Below are 17,254 nucleotides of genomic sequence, written 5' to 3'. Positions count from 1 at the left end.
AACCATGGATAATAGGGTTTAGTCATTCGCTTTCGTGAACCCAATTTTCCATGACATATTTGTTCTCTTCATTTCATATTATTTTTAGTTTAGCTCCAGATTCGGTAAGAATAACATCGGCCCAAAACTGTGTGATTTATTATTTTTTAATTATTTTTTTTTACTCTAAAATGTCAATGAAAAGAAACAGCACTGAAATGGGCTGAAAACCAGGAAGAATGCAATATAATCAAATTGATATCATTAAAGAACTTGAGAGATTTAGCAGCAAAAAATAGGTCACAACAAAATAAAAACGATTGAACATTATTTTAAATAATTATTTAAATTTTTTCCACATAAAATTTGCAGTAAAATACATATTGAAATTTCTATACACAAGTAAATGTGCAAATTTTTATGTATAAGTTATTATTATTATTTTTTAATTAAATAAATTTGTTTTTTTTCCCACACCAATTAAATTCTTTTTCTTTTACCTTAATACATTAATAATAATAAAAGAATTTATTTAATTTTACCTTACATTAAATTATCCGGAAAATTTTGCTATCCGGAAGAGGTCTGACATTAATTATTCAGGATAACTGATGCTCAACTGTACTAATGATTTTGCACAGATTGTTGATTTACCTACCTGAATATCAGACAATCCAAATCTGGGTTGTTTTTTCTCACAAACGACTCTTCTACGTACACAGAAGAGGTGAGTGGTCCTCTGGGACCTCAGATCACAACTTGGTGATTATCTCTTCTCCAATGGAGCCTTTCCCTTGTGGCTATTCCATGGGATGATCTGCAAGATTTCTTTTCTTCTTTTCCTTGGTCGGATTACTGTTTCAAATCTCCTGATGTCAGCATTTGCTTAGTTGTGTCATTCTTGTAGGGATGAAATCCTTTATTCCACATTTCACATAAAATCTTGTCCTTTATCTAAACTTTGGTTTTCCAATAAATGTGCTAAGGCTGTTCAAGAGAAGAATGTCGCATATCATATTTGGCTTGTGTCCAAATCTCCAGGCTCATTTTCTGCCTATAAAAAAGCCCGCAACAATTATAAAGCAGTTATTAATCAGTCCAAAATATATTTCGAATAGGCTAACAGTAGAAAACTTGCTTTTTGTCCAAATGGTAGTCAACCATTCTGGACACTTGCCTAAGCTACTGGTAGCAACTTTTGCCTATCTCTATTACCACATCTGTCAAAACCAGATAGATCCATTGCCACTTCACCCAAAAGATAAAAGCTCACCAGCTAACATTCTACTTTTCTTCTAACTTGTGCATTGATGATCTTGGTAAATTACTTTTTTCCATTTCCAGTATACTCCATTCCATGCTTCCTGTGGCTTTCTGTGAAAGGATGTCAGAAAGGTTTATTTTTATGCTAAAAAAGCTCCAGGTCCTAATGGTATTTCTCCACTTGTTCTCAAAACATGTGCTCCTCTGCTTGCTCCAGTTCTGTGTTGCCTTTTCTCACTTTCTTATTCCACAGATGTTTTCCCTTTTGCTTGGAAATTTGCTCATATCCAGCCAGTTCCTAAAAACTGGTGGCAAATCCCTCCCATCCAATTATCATCCCATTGCACTTCTATTCTTTCTAAAGTAATCAAGAAATCAATTAACTGCCAACTCTTAAAATATCTAGAAATTCCACCTGATCAACGATTTCCAGGATTCCATCAGTGTTGTCCCACTGGCCTTATGTTACCCATCCATGGACAAATTCAATGGAAAAGTTTGGTGAAACTCAAGCAGTTGATCTTGACATTTTGAAAGCTTTTGATCACGTTTGGCATAAAGGTCTTCTAAATAAGCTTCTATCTTATGGTTTGCAAACTGTTTTTGTAATTGGGTATCCAGTTTTCTCTCTAACCACTCACTGCAGATGACAGAAGTTTCTCCCACTCTCTTCCTCTTGTATATTAATATTAATTGACCAAAGATTCTATCCACAGTTTTGCTGATAAAAACATATTGCATTCAACATCTTCCAGTTTGAGAAAACTTGCCCTGCACAAACAGCTTCAACTTCTTGAATATCCACTATCAATTCCTTGAAGGCTGATCTCCAGGTAATTCATGTGAGGCAAAGATAATTTGGTTGACTTTAATCCTTCTAACACTTAGTTCTGTCTTATATCTTGCAAAAGGATTCTTCTGCTCCTATGCTTTTCTTTTATCACACTAAGACTTCTAGACAAGGTCACATAGCTCTATTAGAGATTACCTTGACTTCTAATCTCACTTGGCTTAAGCACATCACAAATATTGCTTCCTCTGCATCTAAAAAACTGGGTTTTCTCCTTTGCTCTTGGTGTTACTTTCCTTCCAAACTGCTGTTCACTCTGTACAAATTGCAAATCCACCCAACCCTGGAATCAAGTTTAGATTGATTAATGTTTTACAACTGTTGTGAGCTTCATTGTAGCCAGAAAAAAACTGTATATCTGAATGCAAGCCAATGGCAATATGCAACAATCTTATCTTGAACAGCCTTTACACATTTATTGGAAAACAGGAATGTAATAAAGTAAAATTCTATAATAAAGTAAAATAAAGGATTTCATACCTACAAGAATAATATCACTGAAAAAAGTAAAATAAAGGATTTCATACCTGCAAGAATAATATCACTGATGTGATCTGAGCAAACACTGGGTGGAATCAAAAGATTTAAAACAGTAATATAACCAAGAGAAGAAGGACAGAAAGCTCACAAGATCACTCCATTTCACATTCTTGTAATTCCAAATGACACGAGGCTGAGAATGACCATGAGAGAGAGGGAGAGGGGGCTCCACTGGAGAAGAGACCATTAGCAATTTGTGATCTTAGGTGCCTATGGGATCCCTACAGCTGACCATGTACTCTGAAGAGTTGCTTGTGAGAAAATAAATCAATAGTGTCGGGCTTATGATAAGAGCGCCTGGTATTCTCATAGGTCAGGAGTCGCAAACCTTTTTAAGGGTGCATGCCAAAATTGGCTAAATCCTTTTAAAAAACTACCTTTGAATGCCCCTTGGAATTTTGCATAATATATCATTATTTTTCACACACATGTTTCACTTGACAAAAGCGCAACAACAACAAAAGAATGAAATAAAAGGCATTATTTCAAAGATGTTTTAATAAAGGCATTAAAATAAAATAATTCATAAAAAATGTAACTTTTAGCTTACAGAACAAATTTAATATAAATTGATAAACTTCTCATATATTATAAATATATGACATCAAAACTAAAGAAAAGGAAAGTAGAAAGTAAGTATATTGAACATTCCGTTGCATTATTGATGACATACTTTACATCAAGTTTATACTTTGTAACTTTTTAAGAGCTATGCATGCAGCACTAGTTTCATCTGTAAGACTACCCCTATGACTAGATTTAAAGTTCATCACTGAGAATGACTCAAGAATATGTTGATGAGAAAACTGTTAGTAATGCTGTTGCGAGATTTTTTAAACAGACAAAAGTTCCAGGAATGGAATTCCAAACTTTTAATACCTCATTTTCTGCAGTTTTCTTTGCTAATACCATCACTAATCATTTCCTTTCAATATTTTCTAAATCAGCTCTGAGGTCGATAAATTTTTGCCTCCAAACTGAGCTGCTCTGAAAATCAATCAATTGCATCTCAAAATCATCCAGGTCAATCCACTGAAACATTTTCAGGTTCAGTTCAGCTAGTTTTACACTGCCTGCAAAATTAATGAATTTTGCTGTTTCTTCCAATTCTTTAAACTTAACAAATCTTGAAGAAAATTGTTCAAGAGTTGACTGAATAATGTTCAGACTGAATAATGTTCATTTGAAGGCTCTGACGGTTTGTTTTGTCATCAGTTTCAAGATCAGTGCTGTATCCTTGTAGGTTTGGGAAATATTTAAACAAGGCGCATTCCTGGAGTGATTTTGTTTCAAAGTTTGCCTCTGTGTGCTAAAAAATGTGTACGCATGCCATGGGTTCACTAACCCTGTCATATGTAAACACATGCTCTGTGAGGCCATTATTAATTGCAAAAGGATAAGTAACTAGAAAACCAAAGCCAACTAGTGTTGTGAACATTAAAATCATCAAAAAATTACCTTACCATTAGGAAAGTTAAACTGGAGAAAGTAGAGGTTCAAAGAAAGCAAGTCAAGGAGTTCCAAATTATTAATGGAGTTGGGAGAGCGACAGAGCTAACAGATAATATGACAAAATAGGATGGAGAGATTTTAAGACAAAGGTAATTAAAAAGAGGTGATTCCAATTAGGAAGTCTGATAAGGAATACAGCAGGTCCCCGTTATAACGCAGTTTGCTTTATGCTGATTCGCTATAATGCTGTTCTTATATTATAACCCGTATCTGACTATAACGCTATCACAAATCACCATAATGCTCTTTTACAGATTGCATTTTTGGCATATTTAATGAAATCATTTCATTTGATGGAGTCAGTAGCTTGAAAATGAATAGCAAAACAGAATTAAAACGTTTCCCATGCCGACTTCAGAAATTTTCCCACGATCAGTGAAATTTTCTCGCACGCTAATTTAATTGCAGTACAATGACTTGTTACGTAGTTCCGAGATCAACATTTTAAAAAATGATCAAGTATATTGCTTGTAATATTTGTGTTATATGCATTTATTCGAAGTCTAGTCATCACTCAGAACCGTATTAGACATCGTGCGAAATGGACAGTTTACTTGAACATTGTATCACAATTAATGCAACCAATGCAGTTACATTTTCGAAGAGTTAATAATGGCCAATAAGAATGAAAAAGCAACGTCTGAGCGCAGTACGAAGACTATAAATGTAAGAAAAAGACTGAATTTGAAAATCAAATTAAACGTTTTGAAGCGAATCGATTCTGGTCAAAGACAAGCGGATGTGTGCCATAATTTAGGACTTGCAAGTTTGACTGTAAGAACAATTATAAAAAAAAATAAAGAATTAATTTTAGCAGCGGGGAAGATAGCTGTTCCACTGCAAGCAACTAGGGCTAGGCTGGCTATTAGGATTGAAATGGAAAGACTTTAACTAATTTTATTGAAGATAATATCCAATGCAGAATTCAGTTAAGTTAAATATTATTAAAAAAAAAAAAAAAGAGAGAGAGAGAGATTAGCCAATATGATGATCTGAAGAAAACTCACCAAAAAAAAAAAAAAAAAAATGTGGAACCATTTAAAACTAGTAAGGGCTGGCTGAATAGATTTAAAATCCAGGGAGAAGCCACAAGTGCAGAAGGAGCTGAAACTTTCAAAAAAGAACTTGTTAAAATTATTGAATATGGGTATTATGTGTTATACTTCTCAATAAATTTTTAACATAGATGAAGCAGGACTTTTGTGGAAACGAATGCCTAAAAGAAGTTTCATATTGAAAGAAGAAAAAACATGCCGGATTTCAAAGCGGCGAAAGATTGGTTGACTTTATTGTTGGGTAGTAACGCTGCAGGGGGTTTTAAAATTAATATAACTTTTAGTTTATTTGGAAGAGAGCCAAAGTTCAACCCGAAATTGACACATTTTTCATGATTAAATTCATTAATTAAATTAAATCAATTTACATCAATGAAATTCATGATTTTAATTAGAATTTTAAGTTTAATTTTGATACGTAAGTAGTTACCACATAATTATATACGTATGTAATGCAGAATACTTTATATGTACAAATATTTGAATATTAAATATTTTGAACGACATTTGTGCATCTTTTCACTACCATTTATTATTGATTAGGAAATATCCTATGGCACCAACTGCAACTCACAAATACATATGTTACCTTATGGGAATATGGCACTCGCTTAGCGCTGATTCACTTGGCACTCTGTTTTTACAGAGAGATTATACACTAGCTGGAGAATAAATGTGGGTTTCACTATTTCATCTAGTACCTAGTATTAAATAAATATGATCTTTATTGTAAGGTGCAAAAGTACATGCAGGTACCCAGACTTTACAATAAGGCACTAAGCCAGGGGTCCTCTGTGTGATATTGGATGCAACACTTCGACCCCTGCTTAGGTTGGTCACACAGTTTGTTACCTTGAATATGCTAGATGCAGTGATTTCAGGTCTTGAAAATGGGGGTGGTGGGTATACCCAAGGTTACTAACAGACCCACCATCATGAAGGTGCAAGCAGAAAATGAGTGTCACAGAATGAAGGGACTTCGCCAAAATTAGGTCTACTTGATTCACAAGTGGCACATGAATATCAGTTACAGGGCTGTGCAAATGGAGGGTGCATTGGATGCGCCACACCAGAGCCCCTGATCTAGGGGGCCCCAATCAAGGGCACCATCAGTCTCAACATAAATAAATGAGGCCCCTTTTGCATCCCACACCCAAGTACTTTTGCACGGCAATGATCAGTTACATCAGCATTTTAGACCCCCAGGTAGCAAGCCCTAGCCTGTCATGTGAAAGAATGTCTGTGACGAGCATCAGGGTCCAAGGTACCAAATTTCCCCACAAATTAGTAATCTTTTATTATATGTTAAATAACCTAAAAGAAATTTTGTTTAAAAGTCAAGAACACTTACTTGACAATTTTCACAACATAATTTGTTCCATTAGATTCAACTTGCATTCCTTGATGACATATTCCTTTCTTGTTCAGCTTGAAAGAAAAATATTTATGACAGAAATTTATGGAATATGTTAAAAACATAGAAAAAAATAATAATAATTTAAATAGCTCATCTGAATAATGTTAATAAATACAGTAAAAGGCCATTATAATGAAAGTTAATAATTTTTTTTTTTTTTTTTTTTTTTTTTGGTAGTTGTTGGCACATCGGCTTCTGTGGCCATAATGCACCTCCCAAGGTTTTTGCAGTACTTTTGATCCAAGCCCAAGGTGGGATTCGAACCCGCGACCATTGGGTTGCTAGGCAGGTACTTTAATAAAATTGGAAAAGAAGTCAGCTAGAATAGTTGTTCATTAATGGTGGCTGGTATTCAATCTGAAACCAGGTCCTTAATCCTGGGGATTTATATAAATTATGTCTAGTGATTTCTAAATGCCTTCCTCACCTGTGTGTTCCAAGGTAGTTTGACTGTGCCCATGAAAAAAAAAAAAAAAAAAAAACATGGAATGGGGGGGGGGGGACTCTAATCATAAAAGAATGATACCTTGTAAAATAGTTGGCATCCACTGTATTTTAGATTTAAGTGAATGGGTAGGGTGAAATTTCATAATATGCAAGGATAGCAACCTTTGAAAGCTGTGCATAAATAAAGACATCATCAAAAACAATGAGATCATAGATATGGTGGAACAGAGTGTGGTGACCCTTAGTTGCCTTTACAACACTGTCATGGTGCATTTGGTTTTATAACTGTCAGTTTAACTGAGTTTCAGTTTTTTTTTTATCTCTAGCTGCAGGTCTAGAAGCAAAAAATGCCTTCTGAAATGTTCTTGTTTGTTCTTTTCCCCTGCTTCTTCTAACTCAGATATTCTGCAAATTATACAGGGTGATTCACTACCAGTGCGACAAACTTGCAGGAGGTGTAGGGTGCACAAAGTCGGAATGACATAGCATTGCAGGGTCCGAAATGCCTTCGTCATGCGGTAGAGGACGTTGAATGGGAGGTCGCATGAACAGCGATCCCACTGGAAGTCAGCATTTGTGAACCGGTTCCCGAGGCAGTAGGATGGACGAGTATTCAAACATTGAACTGGCCGACATGCACCTTGCGTATGGAGCTGCGGACTGTAACAGGCGCGCCGCTCTGCGCTTGTACCAGGAACGTTTCCCGCACAGGCGTGCTCCTCATCATATGATTTTAATCGTATGATGAGAAGGTTACGTGAGACTGGTTGTTTCACGAGAGGTACCATGAATTGAGAGCGAACGACGAGGACGCCAGACAATGAGGAGAATGTCCTACGTCTTGCAGAAGGCAATCCGAGTACGAGTACTCGAGCGATAGGCCAACGATTGGGTATTTCCCAATCCACTGTATGGAGGATACTGTCAACAAACCAAATGAGTTCATACCATCTGCAACGCGTCCAATCATTGGAGCCTGCGGATTATCCACTCCGGAGGACTTTTGCTACTTGGTTTCTTCAACAGAAACGGTTCGCAAATGCTGACTTCCAGCGGGATCGCTGTTCACGCGACCTCCCGTTCAACGTCCTCTACCGCATGACGAAGGCATTTCGGACCCTGCAATGCTATGTGATTCCGATTCATCTTTGTGTCCCCTACACCTCCTGCAAGTTTGTCGCACTGGTAGTGAATCATCCTGTATAAGAATGTATACCAACTCACTTAAGACAAAAATAAAATATATCAGAAATTAAGAAATATAAATTAGGATTATTTGAAGTTTCTGACATACCATTTTTGTAATAATTTAAATTTAAAATAAACAAAATTTCATTACATGACCTCAGAGGAATCATGACTCATTCTGTTGTACCAAAATCCATTCTAAATGAATGTTGCTCAAAAATGATTTAATTCTGAGAATATCATGTGCGAGTCATTGCTAATTACTCTATACTTGGAAAGAGAGAGAGTGAATTAAGCAGTCACAGCAGAGGTATATAGGGGAAGGTAAACAGGTGTGGAAGCCAGCATTTAAGACAGTAAGTGATGCAGGTCAAGTAAGGAGTCAATTAGAATTCCACTTTAAGCCATTTGGGAAGAACCCAATAATAAATGCTGTACATTAAAATCTAGTAGTAGAGCAGAACTAGTATTTGGATTACAATAGAATCTCGTTAATACATACTCATTTTATACAAAGTACATTTTGCACGAGGTGCATACCATTCCCCCGCAAAAGGATAGGCTTTTCTATGTAAATATATTATTTTATTGCAAAATTCGGTTAATATGTATTACAAAGTTCTTTTTCACCCCGTGAGAAATAAATATTGTCATTTTGTACGTTTAATACAAATCTTGACAGAGCTGTCCAATTATCGCTCCTATTATTGCCTCTGGCCACCCAGCTCCCTACTTCCCTAAGGATGGCACTGACTTGTTAGAAATTAGTTTTGTGTAATCAAAAGCAGTCTATGGTAGCTACAACATCAAGTGCACTCTGAAAAACATCTTTCTGAAGGATGATGTTGTTAAATTAACAGAGGAATAAAAAGTTTTTCTAAGTTGGTTACATGCACTCCCTTGCCCTCCAAGGGAATAAGGTCAGTTGCAATCGTTACCCCAGTTCAAACTCTTTTGCTACTGTATACAGCAATCTAATTTTTGTGTCATTTTATCTGAGCTGATGGTCTTTTTTGGAATTTGTCTTTAAATTAATTTAAAATTTGTTTATATTAAATCTTATCTAGCAGTGTTATGGTGACAAAATGTAAACTGATGGAATTAAACCTGGAAATTAAACTAAAAATTATATAAGAGACTGATAGGATGGAAAGAAGCAAAACGGACATTGCAAAGGAATACATTACCTACTTTATTAACAATACTGAAAAACTGAAAAAGACTTGAAGTGCGTGACACTGGAGCAGCGATGAGAAACAGAAAACGAATTTGTGGTGCAAAACATGAGGAGCAGCGATGAGAAACAGAAAACGAATTTGTGGTGCAAAACATGAGGAGCAGCGATGAGAAACAGGAAACGAATTTGTGGTGCAAAACATGAGGAGCTTGAAACAAAACTTTTTGAGTGGTACCAACAAATGCTTGCATCTATTTTGCCAATATCAGGTTCGATTTTGCAAGAAAATAAATTTAGCTCAGCAACAAGGAATTAGTGACTTCAAATGCAGCAGTGGCTGGCTCCAAAGATTTAAAGACAGGAATAACTTGGTTTAGTGAAATGTTTGTGGTGAGGCTGGATTAGGCGACAAAGAAAAGGCTGCATACTGGTTGTGTGCTGTACAGTCCATTCTCGAAAAATATGAGGCAAAGGATATTTTTAATCTCGACGAGACAGGTCTATTTCATAATTTGCTGTTCGAGGAGAGTCTTGTCGTGGTGGAAAATTTAGTAAAAAAGACTCACTGTTCTGTTATGCTACAATTCAGATGGTAGTAAAAAACTACACCCACTTGTGATTGCTAAGTTTTTCAAGCCAAGATGTTTTAAAGCAGTTAACCAACTTCCCTGTAATTATGAGGCCAATAGAAGTGCTTGGCTTAAACTCAAAATTTTTCAGTCTTGGTTATCAAGTGGACAGAAGAATGGCTTCAGAAAAAAAGGAACATTTTGATGATTCTAGATCGTTGTACAGCACATTCTGCCAAGATACTTAAGTTGACAAATATGGGGCTGTTGTTTTTATCCCCCAGTACTACCAGTTTAATGTAACCATTGGATTAAGGCATTATTTATAACCTCAGAGAGCATATAGAGCCTGCCTGATAAGGTACTTGATCCGCAACATAGGAGGAAACAATTTGCAGCCAAACTGGAATGTCTTGGATGCTATCCATAATCTTGTTACTGCTTGGGACAGTATTGCACCAAGTGTAATAATTAACTGCTTCAGAAAGAGTGGCTTTGGAGAGAATATCATTGAAAAACATGGTCCAGCAGATGAATGTGATAGCAACATCGAGGAATGGAGGAATTTGGAGCAGCATATGGATTTTGTTGGCGAATTTGAAGAGGTTTGTGAAGGTGGATGATGAAGTTGCTACTACTGCAATGTCAACGCCAGAATAGCTGCTGAGCACCAAACGAAACGATGATGTTTTTGTTACCAGTGACAGTGAAAGTGAAGAAGAGCTCACACTACCATCTAAAAAAGTTGCTTTGTTTTGTTATTTGGTTTTTAGGAGCATTAGCAACTAAGGCCATATTGCTCAGGGATATGCGATGGTCATTCCCTGACCTTTCCGTATCCTCCGTATTTGGTGGCTCACGGGCTCGAACCCCGGTCTAATCAAGAAGCGTGTGCTATGCGCTGCTGCTCCTTCCCACCTGGCTAGAGAGGTGCCTACAAAAGTTGCCTAAGATGTATCGAACATAATAGAGAATGTGTTGGCCTGCAGTAACATTGATAAAGAAACAACTATTGCATTTGATAATGTCTGTGCTGTAGTTAAAAATGCATATAGGACAAAAACTGTGCAAACAACCTTGGATTCTTTCTTTAAATTAGATTAATTTATTAAAAAGTTAATGGTTTGTATGTCTCCTTTTATATTAAGATTGTAATTCTTTCTACTCTTATACTGAAATATTGTATATATCAAAATTTATACTGTACAATATATTCATTTCTGTTAATTGCTTTTTTTTATTTTATCCTACACATAAAATAAAATTGTTAAAAAATATGTTATTCCTATTATTGTATTATTAGATGAGGCTTTTGTTTTTATTTTATTAATTTAATTTTGTCTTAGTCTTAGATATATAATATGTACCAAAAAAAAAATCTGGTACAATTTTGGGTACCTTGTTACTACAAACCTCGCTATTACAAAACGTGAAAATTTTGGTCCTTTGAACTTTGTAATAACGAGATTCGACTGTATTATCAAATGCTGCTGTTCATACTTGTTATCTGGATAGAGATTTTTTTTTTTTTTTTTATGAAAACCCCAAACACGAGAGTATTAGAACCTATAGTACTTAGTACCATCCTCGGAGTTGAGGGTTGAGAAGACGAGAGAAGATATTTGTTGATATTAGACTTGAACTTCTGTAGACTAATTTTCAGGAAAGACATATGAAGGAAGGTTGTTCCAGAAAATGGCAGTTGAATGAATAAACGAGGAAGATGAAAAATTGGTTCTGTGAGTTTGAAGTTGGACAGTAAATGGATGTTGGCTGGATGTGTTCGGACTGATTTGAAAGAGAAAGTGGGAATTATAGAAGCCAGTTCAGAAGAACAGTGCCCATGGAAGTATCTGTAGAAAAGGCATGCAGCAGAAACAGTACGTCTATGAGACAGCGAGTGGAGAAACTCTGTTAGAGATGGAGTCATTAATTAACCTAACTGCCCTCTTGTGAATGGAATCTAGAAACCTGAGTGAGGTTTCAGGTGCACTGCCCCAGAAGTGGGAACAATATTCCATGGCAGAGTGGATTTGTGATTTGTACAGAGTGAACAGCTGTTTGGAAGAAAAGTAACGCCGAGAGCGAAAGAGAAAACCAAGTTTTTTAGATGCAGTGGAAGCAATATTTGTAGTGTGCTTGTGCCAAGAGAGATTTGAAATCAGGGTAATCCGCAAAAGAGATATATCAACTTGCCTAGAAATTGTAGTGTCACCAAAGATAAGCATAGGAGCAGAAGAATCCTTTTTGTGAGATATAAGAAAAGACTGAGTTTTAGAAGGATTGAAATCAACTAAGTTGTCCTTGCCCCACTGGAGAATTACCTGGAGATCGGCATTTAAGGAATTGGTAGCGGATATTTGAGAAGTTGAAGCTGATTGAGCAGTGCAAGTTTTCTCAAAATGGAAAGTGGAATACAATATGCTATCAATGGCAAAACTATGGATAGGATTTCAAGTCAATGGAAGGAGGTCATTAACATACAAGAGGAAAAGAGTGTGGGGAAAGAATCGAACCTTGGGAGACACCAGCATTAGTGGAGAAGTTAGAAGACAGGAGGGGCATCTACCATCAACCTCAGTGAGCGATCAGAGAGAAAACTGAATAACCAATTACAAAAACAGTTGGCAAACATAAGATGGAAGCTTGTTTAGAACACCTTTATGCTAAACATGATCAAAAGCCTTTGAGACGTCTAGAGCAACTGCTTGTGTTTCACCAAACTTCTCCTCTCCATTGAATTTGTCCATAAATGGGTAACATAAGTCAGATTATCACCAGTGGATTAACACTGCTGGAATCCATACTGGTGATTGTTCATCAGACGGAAGGTTTCTAGGTTGTTTCTAGGTTTGGACAACAAGTGGAGAAATACCATCAGGACCTGGAGCTTTCTTAGCACCAAGATTCATCAAAATCCTTCTGACATCCTTTTGACAGAAGACCACAGGAGGCATTGAACGGAGCATGTTGGGAATAGTTAGTTAGTTATTTGGTTTTTAGGAACATTAGCAACTAAGGCCATATTGCTCCGGGAATATGCGGTGGTCATTCCCTGACCTTTCCGCATCCTCTGTATTTTGGTGGTGACTGGTTCGAACCCCTGTCTAATCAAGAAGCGTGTGCTATGCACTGCTGCTCCTTCCCACCTGGCTATGGAGGCGCCTCATGTTGGGAATGGTGGGAGGTGTTATACAAAGATCATTAAGACATGAGTTGGAAGAAAAATGGGATGCTAGCAAGTCAGCTTTATCCCTGGCTGAAGTGACAACTGAACCATCTGGTTTTGACAGAGGTGGGAGCAGAGATGGGCAAAAGTTGCAGCCAATAGCTTTGGCAAGGGACCAGAATGCTCGTTTACAATTCGGGCAAGAAGCAAATTTTCTACTCTTAGCCTGTTCAAAATCTAGTTTGGACTAATTAATAACTGCTTTACAATTGTTGCGAACTTTGTTGTAGGAAGAAAATGAAACTGAAGAATTGGAAACAAGCCAATTACAATATGCAACATTCTTCTCCTGAACAGCCTTAGCACATTTATTGGAAAACCAATGTTTAGATAAAGGACATGATTTTAAAGTGGAGTGTGGGATAAAGGATTCCATTCCTACAAGAATAATTTTACTGACACGATCTGAGCAAACGTTGATATCAGAAGTTTTGAAACAGTAATCCGACCAAGTAAAAGAAGAAAAGAAATCTCACAAGTCATCCTATTTTGCATTCTTGTAATGCCAAACAACACAAGGTTGGGAATAGCATTGAGATAAAGGCTCCATTGGAAAAGAGACAATCATCAAGTTTATGATCTGAGGTGCTAAAGGACCACTCACTTTGACCGTGTACTCAAAAGTGTTGTTTGTGAGAAAAAGATCAAGCGTGTTGGCTGTATGGTTAGGATTGTCCGGTATTCTTGTAGGTAAATGAACAATCTGTGCAAGGTCATTAGTAATAGCAAAGCTTCAGCAACTCGACCAGCTGGGTCGATGTGACTAGAAAATTGAAGCCAGCTGGAGTTGTGAACATTAATACCACCAAGGAAATTACCACACTGTAAGGAAAGTTGGATTGGAGAAAGTCAAGTTGCAAAGAGAGGAAGTCAAAGAGCTCCAAGTGATTAGTGGAGTTGGGAGAACAGTAGAGACAACAGATGAATTTGACACAACGAGGTAGAGAGATTTTAAGCCAGAGAAGATCGAAAAGAGGAGATTCCAAATTACCAAGTCTCTGACAGGGAATATTGGAACGGACATATGCACAAGTACCACCTTTGAGGCAAAAGGAATCATAGAGCGAATAATTTGGGCATCTGAGATGAGCAGTAGTTGAATCGACCGATAGCTGAGTTTCTGTCAGAAAGAATACATGGGGTTTGGTAGACTGCAAGTGGAAATGGACATCGTTGAGGTTAGAAATGAGATCACATATATTTGTGAAAAGAACTAGGAAGTGTTTGGGAGATTTACACCTTTTCACAGATTTTTGACAATTCAATAGTAATAAAAAGTGGGGGGGGGGGACATGCTGTATGAAGTAATGAAATTTTTGGATATGGCATACACATGGTAAGAATATACCCAGATCCTTGAAATAACGTGGCCTCCACAATGCCCTCCCACATACACACTACTCCTCCCACCCACTACCTTGATAGGCTGCTAATTGCTGCTAGTTTGCATCAGAGAGAATGCCATTTTTCAAACAAGTAAAATTTCCAGAAATGCGATATACAGGCTGACAAACCTAATCTATAGACTTTCAATTTTGGTACCTTTCAACCTTGCCACTAGATTAAAATCGGAAAAGTAATTTCCAATTTTAATCCAGTGATGGGAGAGGGGGAAAGCAAAAAAGAAACTAGTTTCCATTAGAGTGAATTCCCCCACATACACAAATTGATGGATTAAAATGGGAAAAGTATTATACAATTTTAATCCAGCAGCAAGGGGAAGGTACCATATACAAAATATTAACCTGAGAAATGGAATAAACACACTAACTGAAACAGGTTAGAGCTTCTAATCACTGCAAGAAAAGCAACAAGTAGGAGGAGCTAGGCCTGTCTACAACTATTTTTCACAATGATCCATGGGAAGGGGAATCATATAGTAAAGATTAACCGTGTTTTGATCGCCATCAACACATTGTGGTACATACAAAAAAATCTGTTCTTGGTGGGTGCCTAAGCTGCTCGCATGAGAGAGATAATGGCCGCGAGGAAAGAGATCAGTAAAGATCTTTTGGAAAGGTTTGGTGCTAGCAGTCCTAAGTGCTTTAAAGAAATCATCACGTGGTGAAACATGGTTCTTCTATTATGACTCAGAAACCAAATGACAATCCATGAAATTGGCACACCTGATATCACCTGTAAACAAAAAACTTTCCAAATTATTGATATTTAAAACTTATGGTCACTTTCTGCTGGGATGAAAATGGCATCATTTTTATTGATTTCTTGGAAAGTGGAATAACCATCAACAAAGAAAGATACTGATTTTCCCTGGAAAAGCTTAATCGAGCTCCGAAAAATCAAAAAGTCTGAACTGAATTGGCAGGACATCAAGTTTTATCAGGATAACACAAGGCTGCACACAGAACAGATGACACTGTCAAAGATAGCTAAGCTGGGATGGAACATAATATCTCACCAACCCTATAAGCCCTGACCTCACCCAATTAGGCTTTTTTTTTTTTATTTGGTAGACTGAAGGTGTTTGAGGATGATATGGAACTCATTTCTGCCATTAAATTGGTGTAAACTTCAGCCTGCTGATTTTACCAAAGTGCATTCACTACCTGGAAAGAACATGGAAAAAATACAGTGAGTGTGGTGGTTTTTATATTGAATATTTTCACAAAGTTGAAAGATTTTATGTATGTGAATTATGGTTACAATATCTCAGATAATAATAATGTTACAGCTTATAGTGCATTATTTATTTACCAGACCTTGTAAAATAAATTACTTTTCTAATGCTTTTTACAGATTGTCTTTATCTCATATAGAACCTAATTTATTACAGTTTTAAAGTGCACAGGGACTACATGGACACCCTGTATTAATAACTATTTTTTTAAAATACAATGATATGAACTCTTATGTAGTATGTTGGGTTGTTAGAGGCATACCTGTATTGCCCATCATTGTTAATGGGATTGTTGCCTACCTTACAAAAGCTGTGTTAATTGCCAAGTTCTGCAGTGCAGACCACTTTCATAAATTACAGACCAAAAGTGGTCTGTGGATCACATGTTGGGAAACACTGCTGTACCATATAACCCTTCAGAACTGCTGAGTCCAAGTTTTGCTTTTAACAATAGCACTGCTGTTCATACTTGTTAATTAGGAAGCAGCTGGATTAATTAGTGATACTTCACTCACTAAACTCTCCATATTCCCTGAAGCTCACATTGCTGTTTTCAGAGAAAATGGCAAATCACGCTGCAGAGAATTAGTACTTGCATCATGACAGTGCTTATATACACTCAATGCTTTCCATTCAAAAATTTTTTGTGAAGCATTCCGCCACCGTGGTTTCCCATTTTCCATAGTCACCAGATTTAGCCATGTTTTTAATCCCTTCTTCAAGGCTAAAGGCCCCTATGAAAGATAACAGATTTATAACAAATGAGGAAATTATTCAGAATACATTGGAACTATTAGCAATTTCAAAAGAAACTTATAGGGAATGCTTCCAGAAGTTGCAGGAGCACTGGAATCAGTTATAGTTATGTTAAGCAAGACACTACTTTAAAGGAGATTCACCCAATAGCCTAGTTCTGATAAGCTTCATTTCCCAAATATAAGGTAAACCATTGCAGAAATATTGGGTGTAGTGTCTAATGTTACAGGAAATTTCAAACCAAAAAAATATAAAAAATACAGGAAATAATGTACACAGGTCAGATGGGTGTTTAAAAAAGGTCACCTAACAGGCAAATACTTTATAGTGTATCTAAATTAACATCATATTACAGTGATCAAAATTTAAAAATTATAGGAAATATAGAACATTATATGCAGGAAACACGGGGAAAAAAAAAAAAAAAAAAAAAAAAAAAAGACTGTTGCAGCACTGTAGCTGTCTGTACTGCAGCAAAATTCAGTTTTCAAGATATAGCTCAACCTAAACTAATGAATACAGGTCAAGGAGCTTAGAGTATACAACCCAGAAAAGTCATATGCATTTCTTTTACACATTCGTACACATGTGCATACACATAATCCTACAAATGTTTAATCCTTGAGAAGCAATG

At 36.5% G+C, this 17,254-nt stretch overlaps 1 protein-coding gene across 1 annotated transcript in view; it reads right to left on the bottom strand.

Annotated features, from left to right (window-relative positions):
• MED14 (mediator complex subunit 14) overlaps positions 1-17,254 on the bottom strand; it is a 306,818-nt gene that overhangs the window by 93,095 nt on the left and 196,469 nt on the right. The window contains exon 20 of the mRNA XM_090375928.1: positions 6,551-6,627. Coding sequence (XP_090232054.1) covers positions 6,551-6,627 — 77 coding nt within the window. The remainder of the gene's footprint in view (positions 1-6,550; positions 6,628-17,254) is intronic.

Source organism: Mastigoproctus giganteus, chromosome 6 (assembly GCF_048544385.1).
Source record: "Mastigoproctus giganteus isolate SK-2022 chromosome 6, ASM4854438v1, whole genome shotgun sequence".
NCBI classification, from domain to species: Eukaryota; Metazoa; Arthropoda; class Arachnida; order Uropygi; family Thelyphonidae; genus Mastigoproctus; species Mastigoproctus giganteus.
Note: the sequence above shows the minus strand (reverse complement) of the source record. Positions and strands in the feature narration are given on the sequence as shown.